Source organism: Crinia signifera, chromosome 6 (assembly GCF_055691185.1).
Source record: "Crinia signifera chromosome 6, ASM5569118v1, whole genome shotgun sequence".
Lineage (NCBI taxonomy): Eukaryota > Metazoa > Chordata > Amphibia > Anura > Myobatrachidae > Crinia > Crinia signifera.
Window position 1 is genome coordinate 219,597,098 of NC_139222.1, and position 15,198 is coordinate 219,612,295.

At 39.5% G+C, this 15,198-nt stretch overlaps 1 protein-coding gene across 2 annotated transcripts in view; it reads right to left on the minus strand.

The window, feature by feature from the left end:
- Positions 1–3,245: 3,245 nt before the first annotated feature.
- LOC146008976 (beta-microseminoprotein-like) overlaps positions 3,246–15,198 on the minus strand; it is a 34,824-nt gene continuing 22,871 nt past the window's right edge. For both annotated transcript variants that reach the window (XM_083148860.1, XM_083148859.1), the window contains one exon: positions 3,246–3,505. In XM_083148860.1, coding sequence (XP_083004986.1) covers positions 3,376–3,505 — 130 coding nt within the window. In that variant the 3' untranslated portion in view covers positions 3,246–3,375. The remainder of the gene's footprint in view (positions 3,506–15,198) is intronic.

Below are 15,198 nucleotides of genomic sequence, written 5' to 3' on the forward strand. Positions count from 1 at the left end.
TCCTAGTGTCCAAAAAAATGAAAAGGAGGTTGAAATAATGATTGCAACATAAAGTAGACATATGGTCTTTGTTAGTTATTAACTATTTTGAGTGGTATGTTTATTTGTCTCACAAGCAGAAAATGTGACATTTTGCAAATTGCAAAATTTTCCATTTTTTCACGACATTTTGGTTTTTTTCACAAAAAAACACAGACTGTATCGACCCAAATTTACCACTAACTTGAAGTACAATGTGTCACGAGAAAACAATCTCAAAATCACTGGGATAAGTAAAAGCAAAAAAAAGTTATCCCCACTTAAGTGAAACATGTCAGATTTGAAAAAAATGGCTCTGTCAGGAACGCAAAAACTGGCTGTGTCAGGAAGGGGTTAATGACATTGTCACATACTTCCACAAAGCTTGGGAGAATTGCTCCTCTTTCCTCTTTCCATTCCCCCATTATCTTCCCTTTCTGTCCCAGAAGAGATGTATCATGACTCAATTTCTAACTGTCATTTTATACACTGTGCTAGATAAATGAGAAAATTTGATTGATTGGTTGTTATGGTTTATTTCTACACTTGAAGGTTTGATGTATCTCCTCCACAAACAAGCTAGGTAAACCTGGGTTCCAGGGTAATCCCCCTCCTCCTCTCCTTATCCCCTTTCTTATCCCCAATGTTCATATAGTATAAACTGGAATAAAACAACTTTGTTTTCAGTCTTTTTAGCTTTTGTAACCGTATAAGTTGGTCTTTGATGTATTGTGCCTGACGCAGAGCCAGAAGCAAGAGGGTTTATGGATGCATCTCGTGGATTTGAGCAAACTGTACCAAAGCCATCAAAAGAAATCAGTGAAGGCACATGTGAAGAATACTGTAGGTCATTTGCATATGTATGAAATGGATTGATTGGGCCACCCTTTCTGGGAAATGGACATTTGTAGGTGGCCACTGGGTAGCGACCATGCTAATGCACAGAAGTGTGGGCGTGTCAGCGGGAGCTGGCCTTTCCTCCCAATCTATCTATATGCCAACCACAGTTTGGTATCTGAACTGGCCCAACAGCCCATCAATTGTCAAAAGTGCCATATCTCCAGCACAGCCATGACTATGGATGTAATCAGAAAAGTGGGTTCTTACATTAGCATGAGTTAGTAGGGGGGTGGCTATGACCATGGGTACATCTGTCTCAGATTCAGGACCAATATATTATAAATGGAATACAGCTCGCTTATTGACACTGAAATTGTTAACAAGCATAAGATGACAGCGACATGCCAACTTCTACTGTAAAACACATAATTTTGTGGCTCCTACAGTATTATTAATCTCAATATCATTAATTTCAACTCACCTCCAGTCTATTCTGAACACCTCACAATATTGTTTACAATATTGTTTTTAGGCCAAAGGTTTGCACCAAGGTAGTTGGATGACTAAGCTAAGTGACAGAAGTGTGCGACACAAACACTGGACTGATACTACACATTTTGCAGCCCACCTGGACTAATTCTGTACACTTAGCAGCACCCCTGGACTGATACAGCACACTTACTGTAGCAGCACCCCAGTACTGATATGGCAACTTAGCTACACCTCTGGAAAGTGGATGATTTATGTGTAGATCTCCGGCGCTGCTTAGGGCTTCCCTTCAAACATCAGCAGTTTTGGTTACAGGGATAGTCAGTCCCTTATAGGTACAGTACAAAGAAAAAAACTGCGCTTTTGAGTAAAGATACATTTTCACACAATTTGTAATTAAAAATATAAGCATTTATTAACAACAGCTCATTTGCAGTGGATAGGGACCAGGTTTGCCCCAAGTTACGCTAACCAATACATGCATCAATTTGATGACCAACATGTGCTGGGAAGTGGACTGGGGGTGCGCCTGGTCCTCTATGGCCGTTACATCGATGATTATTTTATTTTTTTGGGATAGGGATGAATTATCTGCCACCACATTTGTCACATCACTTAATAATACAGGTTGAGTATCCCGTATCCAAAATGCTCGGGACCAGGAGAATTTTGGATAACGGATTATTCCGTATTTCGGAATATTTCAATATTTCAATTATGTATTTTGAAGTATCTTGCATGTATGCTGTATAAACACATAAAATACACACAAATATATTTTATTACCACATAAAATACACACAAATATATTTTATTTGTTAAAAAAACAAGGTTTCAAAACATGAAACAAAATTTGTGTACTATCTCAGATATTGAATTTGAATGCCAAGCAATCATTTTCTTGCACATATATAGTGCCAGTTACATATCATGTCACCAGTAGTGCTGTTACAAATGTCCCCAGTGAGTTTTTAGCAAAAAAAAATATTTTTTATTCACTTTCTGGAATGTATGGTTTTCGGAATAATTCGGATAACGGATACTCGGATACGGAATACTCAACCTGTAATACGTTTATTTTCAAATTTACTTCTTCCTATCACTGCACACTGATGAACTTCCTGGATGTAACGCTGTAAATCAAAGATAAGCAAATATCTTGTCTCCAAGTTTTTTTTTTAAACCAGTTTCTAAACAAAAACAACAATACACGGTTGACACCAATATCTGGATTTTTTAAATGTCGAAAGGAGAATTGCACCAAGTCAGCATGTAGATAGGACAAAAACAATACCAGGAACGAATCCAATTATGAGTATAAAACGTTTTATCAACTGCTTTGTTTTTAAAGGAAAGTCATGTATATTCACACAAATATGATGCTAATAATGAACAGCTGTAGCAATCAGCGGACATATTTGGCTGTAAGTATAAATACAGTGATCTGACTAAGGGAAAGACACCTTTGAAAAAGGTGTCTGGGGACCCCTCAGCGAAACACATCAGGCACCAGACACCCCATCCTCTTTCACCACCCATTGTGGATTACAAACCTGAACCAGAACCAGGACTTGTGCAGAATATACCGTGGGTCAGCAATTACCAGCAAAGGACTACTAGCAACTGTCACCACTCCATAGGATATCATCATTCTGCAATATCAAGGATGCAGGACTTATCCCATGAATCATGAGTGGTATACGAAACCGTCCTAGCCCATTTCAATTAATCGTCTGTTCCATGATATAAGTCCAATATAGGAACAGAGATCCATATTAAGAGGACAATTAGGGGTGTCTATTCCCTCATCCCTAGTAGAAACTGTTCAGCGGTTAAATAATCACATGTAACTTCTTACAGTTAATGGAGCTATTTATAAGAATGAGACTTTATGACAGTTTTTAATGCTTGCAAATACTGTTTTTTATTTATATTGTTTATATTGTAGACAATTTGGTACAAGATAAACCACATCTGGTGTCTTCACAAGTTAGATTAGTCTGGAGGTGTCTTTTGTAGACAATATGTTTATCCCACCATTTCATAATGTTCACACTTCTTTCTTGGGTCCTTACTGGGTATCAGATCATATTGACAGGTCGTTTTGTTAAAGGCGAACTTACACTTCATCTTGTCATAGTTTTTTGGTGTAAGATAACTAAATAAAATAAATAAACCAATAAAATTAGAGAAACATAAAATGTTATTCCTGTAGGGACTTTAAGTATACAGTACATACATTCTTCCTCTGTTCCATTACTGCAAATGTCACAAAGGTGAAATACTGTACCATTTTACCTCCACAATTAAATGTGTTATGTGATCAGGTGCTTGTCAGTACACCAATAGCATAAACATCCAAATAAGTGTGGACATACAGTATGTAGGCATATAGGGCAAAAGTAGTACGTGTATGTTCCAAGAAACCTCTGTTAAAAGAGGAAAAAATACAATTACTAAATTCAGAGGGGTAAATGTAATAGTGTCTGACATGAGGCCCTAGGCAAGATACCGGTTTGGGACCTTCCTCAAAAAATCTATAGTTTTTTTTTCTGATTGCAGGCAGCATTAATAAAGCCCATTGGCATGTGCACAGTCTAACAAGAACATCGGCATTGGGTACAAATCTGAATAAGGCTCTAGGTCTTTTGGAAGTAGGCTTAATACCTGTGTCACATTTAAAGTAAACTGACTCCCCACATACAATGGATGAAACCATTTTGTGTGTCCAAAAGTTTTTTTATCTTATCAAATTACATCAAAGGGACTTTGGGAGTGTGGACAGATCCATGTGATGTCATGACATCATGTGGTAGTCACGCAATGCTCTTCTGGGAACCTTTTGAATGGCCAGTATCTCTTTATCCCTTGGGACCTGCTGGGCCCTAGGTAGGCTAATAGGTTGCATTGTGGAATGCCGCCTCTAAATTGCCGGAGGTCCAGGATTTCATCCAAGAATGGGCGTATAGTGGCAATCAATTACAAGGCAAAACCAAAAACCAAACAGGTATTGCCACTTTAAAAAGATGGACATTCTCTGATGAAATCCCAGACCCTATTACATTTACACCAACATGCCCATCTCAGCTTTTCAGTATTCAACGTTCATATCTCTAATACTGGATGTTCTTATTTTAAATTTCCTTTGCGAATAGGGGAAGAGGTTATTTACATGTGGGTTCACAAGTGGAATTGGCAGTGTGCTTTATTGAGTAATGGTTAAGGCATGTATAGAGCAGGAGTGTGATCTACTGTATAATGTGTTTTCAGGTATGAATATTGGAATTTATGATATTTGTATTAAAAAGGTAATCTTTAGAATGTTCATTCATGCTTGATGCTATTGCATTATACTGGACCTTTAGATACAAAAGGTTAAAGCCTATTAACCCCTTGAGTGCCAACATGTCTGTGAGAGATTTTCAGAATATCTGCTAAAAATGCCAGCATCACTCACATTTGTTATATAAATTCAAATAAAAAATGTTGTGAAAAAGCGATTATATTTCCAATATAAGGTAAACATTACAGGTCATTATGATGAATAAAAAGGTTTGCTTGCCAATTTTTTACACCTATTTTGACAAATTCACTTGGCATTCAAAGGGTTAAATAGTTATTTATTTCTTTATAAGGGTTACCTTGTTCATAGCATGTACTACACAGAGTCCAAAAATGAATGAAAACATCCATAAAGTAATGAAAACACTCTATTCTCCTAAGTAGCACTCTCAAATCTGGGAACAGACATGAGAGTCAGCGAAAGAAGCAATTGGGTCTTCAACTAGATGAAGAGTACTAAAAGTTGTCAGAAATGCAGTTGGGTCTACTGTAGCTAAATCTACACATTGATTAAAGAAAATTCTTATAAGGTTTACTATCAATGGTAACAGAAGGTCTAGTCCCGTTAGAGACAAAGACAAGGGCGCCTGGGAGTATGAGCTGATCTTCAAAGAAAGGCAGCTGCTCTGTTTAGGGGTAGTCCATCCATTCTTATAAGGTTTACTATCAATGGTAACAGAAGGTCTAGTCCCGTTAGAGACAAAGACAAGGGCGCCTGGGAGTATGAGCTGATCTTCAAAGAAAGGCAGCTGCTCTGTTTAGGGGTAGTCCATCCCTAATAGTTCTACCATAGGAAAAAAACAGATGCAAAAGAGAGCAGCGCCTTTTCACTACAATGATTGACACAATTTATATTGAAAGTGAAAAATATTTATGTAAAATCAAATAATACAATAATAAATACAATATATTAAAAACTGATTGAATTGCTCACTCCTGGGGATTGGGTTGCAAATAATGTGACTGGTATGGTAAATGGATGGAAATATTACCAGGGTGGTACGGTGCCCCCCTCAGGCCGCTGGAGGATGCACAATGGGACATGCAATGAAGGTGGGTGATCCAGGTGGGGGTATCCCAATGGTGTGGATGGGAAATAATCAGGGGGTATCCAATTGGTGGGGGGTAAATCAGGAAGCACCACAAGGTCGCAGTATATACCCACACTGGAGGCAATGGTAAAAGTACCCAAACGGTAGGGTAGTCTAAATGAAGCAAGTAATCCTGTCCAGGAGTGAGAAACAACTGACGCGTTTCATGGCGAGCGGACGCTTATACCTGTAAAGTTATGCGCGTCCACTCGCCACGCTTCGGGCTTTATAAAATCAACTCCACGCCGACGTGGATAGTGGGGGTATGAAAAGGTCAGAGGACGCGTACCGCCGCCCCTCGCGGGCTCGCTGCACTTGCCACGCTTCGGGTTGGCGTCAATAGTGGGGTGGCGTTAACAATGGGGGGCATTTCAACCATGGGGGGGGGGTGCAATTAAAATTGGGGGTTTTGGGGCTTTTTACATTGGAGTCAATGTAAAATTGGGTCTCAGGGACCATTTTACATTGATTCCAATGTAAAAATCGTGTCGATTGCGTAGATCGCATCGCATGTGATTTGGTTGCATGCGATGCGATCGACGCGATTTTTTCTGCCGCGATCAATGCAATCAAAATTGCGGGCGCCGTGCTAGGAAACAAGTACCCAAACAAGCAACACTGTATTTGTAAAAAACAGCATAATTAAAACGGTTAGGAGACAAACATATGATAACTATAATTAGCATAAAATTAATTTGCAGTTTATAGGAAGGAAAAAGAGAAAAATATAGTACAAAAGTTGTATAAGCAATCTATTTACTTCCAGGTTAGGATAAAATGATCAATCACAGTCACATGATCGGCCGGAGGTTTTATACTAATGCACAGATGGATCCGGGCTCTTCTTTGCAAGGGATAGCAATGGCGACGCAATCCACCGCCACGCGCCATCTGTTTTTGCGAAAGGGGGCACGCGCGCACGAGATGCGCGCACGTCCCCTTCTGACGGCTTCCCCCAGGTGACCGCCGGCATGTTGGCGGTCACCCGGGGTCACCCGGGGTCCCCACCGCCTCCCTGCACCCCCCTAAACCTGTCCGTCTCCCTGAAGCGGAGACGGACAGGTTTCCGTCCCCCCCAGCGCATGGACACTGAGACGCACGTGCGCATGAGACGCACGCGCGTCTCAGTCAGATGGTGAGCCAGGCTGCTGGCGGATCGCCAGCGGTGACATTCTGGCGATTCGCCAGCAAAGAAGAGCCCGGCCCCATCTGTATAAGATATACAACATATATGGCAGAAGGAATAGGCTGACCAATTCATATATAAGTATATTAGAAAGAAGGTATTTTTACCAGTAGTAATTGTGGATGCTTGCGTGGGAAGTTCCACTCGATGTGTGCTATCAACTCCGGTGGAACGCAAATGCGTTCCACCTCTATTTCTGCCTTTGATACTATTGTGCGGGCTTACAACAGTGTCTTCAGTTAGTGGTCCGCCGGAAGTAAATGGGCGGAAGTGACGTGACGGCTTCATAACCGCCGGGGATAGCGTTATCTTTGATACTCGACTGTTTGAGTAGTTCTCCCGCTGGACATGATTTAGCGGAAGTGATGTTACGGACCTATGTGTGCAAAGGAAGGTATACCCCCTAAGATTGCGCACTTAGGTCCAGTTCCACAGATATTGTGGGAACCCTTTGAGCCGGCAGGGATGACATTTGTGGGGGACAGGTCATCAGTTAAAGATTCCCATACTATAAGGGAACAGCGGTGTACAATATAGGTTCCTACTTGGGCTAATGAACATAAGATTATGCAAAGACATGTATATCAGATCTATAAATGGCTGCACTAAATCTAAATATACATTCAATATTATTTCATTTATTATAGAGAACATACAAACAGGTATAGAGGAGAATATAATAATTTTCCTATTCAGTATATGGAATAAGTGTCTATCAGAAACGGCGCACTCTGATGGGCAAAAGTTATTATGGCAGAGAAATAAGTATAATGCATGTGATACATGTTAACATGATAGATATTGGGACTGAATAAATAAATAAAAATACACACTAGGAAAAAATAATAATCATAATAATTTGGTATTGATATTAAATTAAATGAGTCCTATGTAGAACTAATTATCATATTCTCCCATATGTAACACTAAGGAATAATTCATAGGATCTTTGTCTCTAACGGGACTAGACCTTGTGTTTTTTTTGTTTCTTTAAGTCCACTGGTCGGCCGAGATGAGCTGTTTTTCTAACTACAATGAACGGTTAAACAGTAGACAAACATATATTTCCAGATGGGACCAGCACCCTGAAGGAAAAATAGATAAGAATGATGATGTATTAAAAGAGAATTTTGAGGAACTGGAGGACTTATTGAAGGAAAAGACCAAACAGTGGTTGGACAGTACAAATTTGCAAAAATACATCGATAAAAAAATGCTACCACGCGGTCTCTGACTCCATAAGCCCTCCATCTTCCAAAACGATGCAGACTATCAAGAGAAGTGGGATAATATCCTTCATAAATGTTATTTTACGCTGATGGAATTAGTTATTGAATATAGGATTAAAAGAGCAAAGGAATTAGAGAGAGAAATAGAGACCCTTAAATTAAAACTGGAACCCCATAACCAACTGAAGGAGTGCAAAGAAAGAAATAGCAAGGTCATGGACAGATTAATGAAATTTGAACAAGAGATCATCGATAACAAATGTAAAAAATTCCATAGGGATTTGACCGATTACCAAACTGACAGTGTACAATCCTATCGTCTTAAAAATAGAAATAAGAATCATAGCTACTGTATAAAAATAGAACATTTGACAATAGAAAACAGACGGAAAAAATAGTTGACCTTAGATCAGATGAGATTATACCGAATAGGTATACAAGAACCTCAAATACCAAACCTTATAGTCAGGGCGACGCAATTTACCACCATTCAGGGGCAAGACCCAAGGAACAAAGATCTAGGAAAGACCTCAATACCGATTCTTTTTTAGGACCTCGCATATCGAGGGACCTAGACAGATATCCGAGGGAGGGAACCCCAAAAAGAGGTCGCCATTTAAGCGCCGAGGAAACAGGGGGGGGTAAAAAGATTCAACGCAAGAGATTAACTCAGGGCCGCAACCTTATTCCACCAACCAATATTTTTAATATTTCCTCCAAAAAATTGAATAACGTTGAACTCCGATTGCTCAAAAAGGAACTTAAATTTTCACCCTCCTCTGAAGCCAGCATTTATAATTTATATGTGGAACTTAATCGCTATATTCGAACATTGTGTAGACAGAAATATTTTGCTAACCAGAAATTACTAAATCCCACCGAATCAGCCACCCCCATCCTTCTAGATACAGGGGACCAGACTTCCCTAGATATTCTGGCAAAGTTATGGGAAGAAAATAACAGTAGTCCTAAAAAGATCTTTGACATTGATAAAACTAAGCTCAAATTGCGATCCGATTTTTATCCAATTAAAGCAAAGGGAACTACTGTAGAGTCGTCTACAAGACAACTCTGGACGATTTCAAAAATCTGTGTTCTTCTAACAAACTTTCCAAGACAAAGTCCAACAGCAATTTGAATAAGTGGGAACAAATTGTTTTGAAAAAACTTATAAAAGATGAAACAATCATCTTTAAAGAGGCAGATAATGGCAGGGGTCTCGTTATTCAGGACAGAACTGATTATGTAAATTAAGCCCTTCGCCAACTGTCTAATAACAAGTTTTATACTGTTTTAGCTTCTAATCCCACTCAGAAGTATACTGCTGAACTCAGATTGCTTTTGGACCAAGCCGTTAATAATCTTGTCATCACTAAGGAAGAATTAAAATTTTTGTTTAACCCTCACCCCACGGCACCTATTTATTATCACCTCCCTAAAATTCACAAGGATCTCACTTCCCCGCTGGGTCGTCCTATTATTTCTGGTGTCCACTCCCTCACTTCTAATCTTTCACAATTTGTTGATTTTTATTTACAACCACGTGTTTCCGCTTTAAGTTCCCACATTAAAGACACTACGCACTTCCTCAATTTACTAAAGAATATTGAATGGAAGGAGTCTTATTCATTTCTTACTCTGGACGTGTAAAGCTTATACTCAAATATTCCGCATGAGTTGGGCATCCAGAGTATCCAAAAAAGATTAATATCTGATGGTGATCATCCTGTGGAAATGCGTCAATTCCTCACGGATTCTATCACTTTCATTTTAAAGCACAATTACTTTCTATTTTTGGACACTTTTTATTTACAGGTGATGGGTACGGCCATGGGGACCAGATTCGCGCCGAGTTATGCCAACCTTTATATGGGTGAGGTAGAAGATCAATTAATTTGGGGATCCCCATACGGCGTGAATCTGGTCCTCTATGGCCGTTACATTGATGATTTGTTTATTATTTGGGATGGGGACATCACTTCTATACACTCTTTTGTTTCTCACCTTAATTCTAATTCTTATCATTTAACCTTCACTTCCACATCTCACACGCACACTATTAATTTTCTAGATATCACAGTGGAAGTTATTGATGGCAAGATTCAAACCTCTAACTATCGAATATTGGTTAATACCAATTCATACCTCAACTTTGACAGTGCCCATCACCCTACGTGGATCAAAAATATCCCGAAGGGTCAACTTCTCCATCTTAGGCGGCACTGCTCCAGCCAGGACTTATTTGACTCACAGGCTGAAGAAATGATAGGGGCCTTTCAAAGCTGTGGATACCCAGAGGGACTCATTAACGAAGCTCTTAACATCACACGTGAATTGGACAGAGAAACTCTCTTGTGCACTAATACTACAAATAAAAACAGAAATACTAATAGTAATAAAGGACACAATATTGAAACACCACAGCTAGCTTTTATTTCCACATTCAACAGCCAATAACGGGATATACAAAAAATTATTAGAAAAAATTATTGTATTTTACAACAGGATAAAGTACTCAAAGACTTATTACCTACGGAACCACCGTTCATCTTCCGCAAAAATAAATCGTTAAAGAATTTGTTGGCCCCAGCTTTTTGAAAGCTGGTCCCAATGTCGGATCTACCTCTGAAACCACAGTGGGATGGCTCTCTAAGAAACCAGAGGGCTGTTTCAAATGTGGTAAAAATAAATGGGTACTTATGTAATATCTGGGCTCCCGTTTTTTCTTATGAGACCGCGTCCCCTCGCGAGGCTCGCTGCGCTCGCCACGCTTCGGGCACGGTGGCTCACTGCGCTCGCCACACTATATAAAATCAACTCCATGCGTAGTTGGATAGTAGGGGTATGAAAAAATGGGGTGCATTTAACATGGGAGCCCAGATAATACATAAGTACCAATAAATGTCTTACCTGTAGTTATATCTCTAACAGACTTACTACTATCCAAATGGAGAATGAATCTGTCATGGTTCGTGGGTTCATAAATTGTGATACCACATATGTAATATATATGCTCTCTTGCAGTTGCAATCTTAGATACGTGGGTAGAACAACCAGACCACTAAGAACACGGTTCTTAGAACACAGAAGAAATGTTCTAAAAGGCTTCCAACTGCACAGTGCTTCAAGACACTTCGCGGAGCACCATAATAGCGATCCCAAACACTTACAACTGACTGGTCTAGAATCAATACCTCCCACAAAACGAGGTGGAGATAGATTCCAGACCCTGTGCAAACAGGAAATATATTGGACCTTTAAATTTGATTGTTTATTCCCCAAAGGTCTTAATGAGGCTATGGAACTTAATATAGTACTTTGAAACATATACATCCTGTTTAGCCTCAATAGTCCCTCGAGAAGATCCTATGAATTATTCCTTAGTGTTATATATGGGAGAATATGATAATTCTACATACTGTAGGACTCATTTAATTTAATATCAATGCCTAATTATTATGATTATTATTTTTTCCTAGTGTGTATTTTTATTTATTTATTCAGTCCCAATATCTATCATGTTAACATGTATCACATATATTATACTTATTTCTCTGCTATTATTATTATTATTATAATTTTATTTATAAGGCGCTACAAGTGTTTCGCAGCGCCGTACAAAGGAACAATACAGGGAGACAAAACTTGGCATAACATTGAATAAATAACAAAAATACAGTACAAATACAGAGCGACACAGATCAGTACACATTACAACTTACTGATAATTATAATAATTTTTGACCATCAGAGGGCCCCGTTTTAGATAGACACTTATTCCATATACTGAATAGGAAAATTATTATATTCTCCTCTTTTCCTGTTTGTATGTTCTCTATAATAAATGAAATAATATTGAATGTATATTTAGATTTAGTGCAGCCATTAATAGATCTGATATACATGTCCTTGCATAATCTTATGTTCATTAGCCTAAGTAGGAACCTATATTGTACACCGCTGTTCCCTTATAGTATGGGAATCTTTAACTGATGATCTGTCCCCCACAAATGTCATCCCCGCCGGCTCAAAGGGTTCCCACAATATCTGTGGAACCGGACGTACGTGCGCAATCTGAGGGGGAATACCTTCCTTTGCACACATAGGTCCGTAACGTCACTTCCGCTAAATCATGTCCAGCGGGAGAACTACTCAAACAATCGAGTGTCAAAGATAACGCTATCCCCGGCGGTTATGAAGCCGTCATGTCACTTCAGTGTTTTGGACCATTCCTGAGAGGACTTTGGACCCTTTGGCATTGTATACCGGCAGTTGGAGGGAGCGTGGACTTTTGGTTTTTCCCGGGATCAATCCCGCTCAGCTTCAAGTCTGTTTGAGAACTTTGATAATATCTCGGTTCTCCACCATAAACGGTACTAGGCCAAGTGGTTCCACTTGCCTTTTTATTTGTTTATATCTGTATGTTCAATAAAAGGTTTTACACTATACCCCCAATCATTTCTCATTTTGGGTCACCACGATCACCTACTGAGGCTTTAAGGGACGCAGGGATTTACAACTACTTTCATCAGTGTGACAGCTACCCTTGGGAACTGTTTTTGAGCTTTCTAGATTTGGAGAAGAGGAACCCCCTCACCCCATAAGGGGCATACGGTATTTTATGAAACAGCCTTCCCTAGTTTTGGAGAAGAGGATCGCCCCTTGACTTTTAGGGACGTATTGTTCGGCGCCAGTGGAGGAGATTTTGATACTCTACCTTTCTGAGGAGTGTTTTGGACCATTCCTGAGAGGACTTTGGACCCTTTGGCATTGTATACCGGCACCTGGAGGGAGCGTGGACTTTTGGTTTTTCCCGGGATCAATCCCGCTCAGCTTCAAATCTGTTTGAGAACTTTGATAATATCTCGGTTCTCCACCATAAACGGTACTATGCCAAGTGGTTCCACTTGCCTTTTTATTTGTTTATATCTGTATGTTCAATAAATGGTTTTACACTATACCCCCAATCATTTCTCATTTTGGGTCACCACGATCACCTACTGAGGCTTTAAGGGACGCAGGGATTTACAACTACTTCCATCAGTGTGACAGCTACCCTTGGGACCTGTTTTTGAGCTTTCTAGATTCGGAGAAGAGGAACCCCCTCACCCCATAAGGGGCGTACGGTATTTTATGAAACAGCCTTCCCTAGTTTTGGAGAAGAGGATCGCCCCTTGACTTTTAGGGACGTATTGTTCGGCGCCAGTGGAGGAGATTTTGATACTCTCCCTTTCTGTCATGTCACTTCCGCCCATTTACTTCCGGCAGACCACTAACTGAAGACACTGTTGAAAGCCTGCACAATAGTATCAAAGGTGGAAATAGAGGTGGAACGCATATTTGGTCTGACTATTCAGAGGACCTAAAGGAATTTATTATAGGGGGAATTAGGTTTATTCTTCGGAATAATTATTTCTTTTTTAACGGCCACTATTACGTACAAAAGGTCGGTACAGCTATGGGCACCAGGTTCGCACTCAGCTATGCCAACCTCTTCATGTCATATTGGGAGTCACAAACCATATGGCATGGGGGGGAGCTGTGGGCGGGCCTGGTGCTCTGGCATCGTTACATTGACGACGTTTTGTTTATTTGGAACAAGGGCCCTGAAAAGTTGGAGTCTTTCTGTAATTCACTAAATTTAAATGACAGGAATATAAAATTAACTTTTTCAAAAAGTAAAGAGGAACTCCATTTTCTTGATTTATGTCTATACATCAAAGAGGGGACTCTAAATACTAAAGTTTTTCGAAAAGCTACTGATTCAAATAGCTTCATTGATAAAACAAGCCAACACCATGGGAACTGGCTCGATGGAATCCGATATGGACAGTTCCTCAGGGTCAGGAGGAACTGTACGGAACAAAACGTTTATCAGGAACAATCCCTTGAAATGGGAACACGATTCCTGGAAAAGGGTTATCCACAAAACCTAATTGAAAAAGCAAAAGAAAGGGTTGATAACACAACTAGAGAATCCCTGATATATCAGGACAAAAAATCCAGGACCACTGATGAGGGAACACAATGGTCGTTCATTAGCCAATACCATTGTCAATACAGGGAGGTGGAAAATGTTTTTAGAAAAAAATGGAAAATTCTGTTAAAGGACCCCATTATAGGTCCACAACTCCCCCCTGCCCCTCGTTTCATATATAGACGTTCAAGAACCATCAAAGATACTGTGGTCAGAAGTGCCCTGGATGTTCCTAAAAGGAGTAGCATTCGTAGCCAAGGCTTTCACCGTTGTGGCTTATGCCAAATGTGCAGGTCAACTAAAGGCACAAGCAAAATTAAGGAATTCCAAGTAAAAGGAATTAAATATCCTATAAAAGACTTCCTAACATGCAATACGAGAAATGTAGTGTATGCTATCGAATGCAAGTGTGGTCTGGTGTATGTGGGAAAAACCACTAGAAGTCTAAAGACCAGATTAGCCGAACATGTCTATAATATAAAAAAAGGTTTAGACAGTCATACACTACCAGCTCATTTTAAGAAAAGTCACCATTCAGACCCTTGTCAAATTAGAACATTTTGGGTATCCAACAGATAAACCCCAATTGGCGTTGCAATGATGTCGAAGTTCGCCTTGCTAAGGCAGAAATGCAATGGATATACAAACTTAAGACTTTGGTCCCAACAGGCCTGAATGGTGACTTCGAACTTAAATGGTTTCTTTGATTTTTCCTTATACTGCACATTGTCACTTTAAATTTTAAATGGATAGTGCTTTTTAACCTTTTAATCTCTTAAAATTTATATGAATTTCTGTATAATTAATTAATTATTTTTTTATATAAAGAATTTTCTATATTTATAAACCTGATACGCTGTTTTTCTATTCCTTATCGCTTTTTTTGGGTATTATGAACATTTGAAATTATGGACATTCTCCCAAACATGGCCGTGCGGCTCAAGATACAGGAAAAAGTATGCACGGAGTTTTGGAACGCAAATAAGGAAGTAGATGTATAACGCACAAGCGGCAGAATGAATAAGA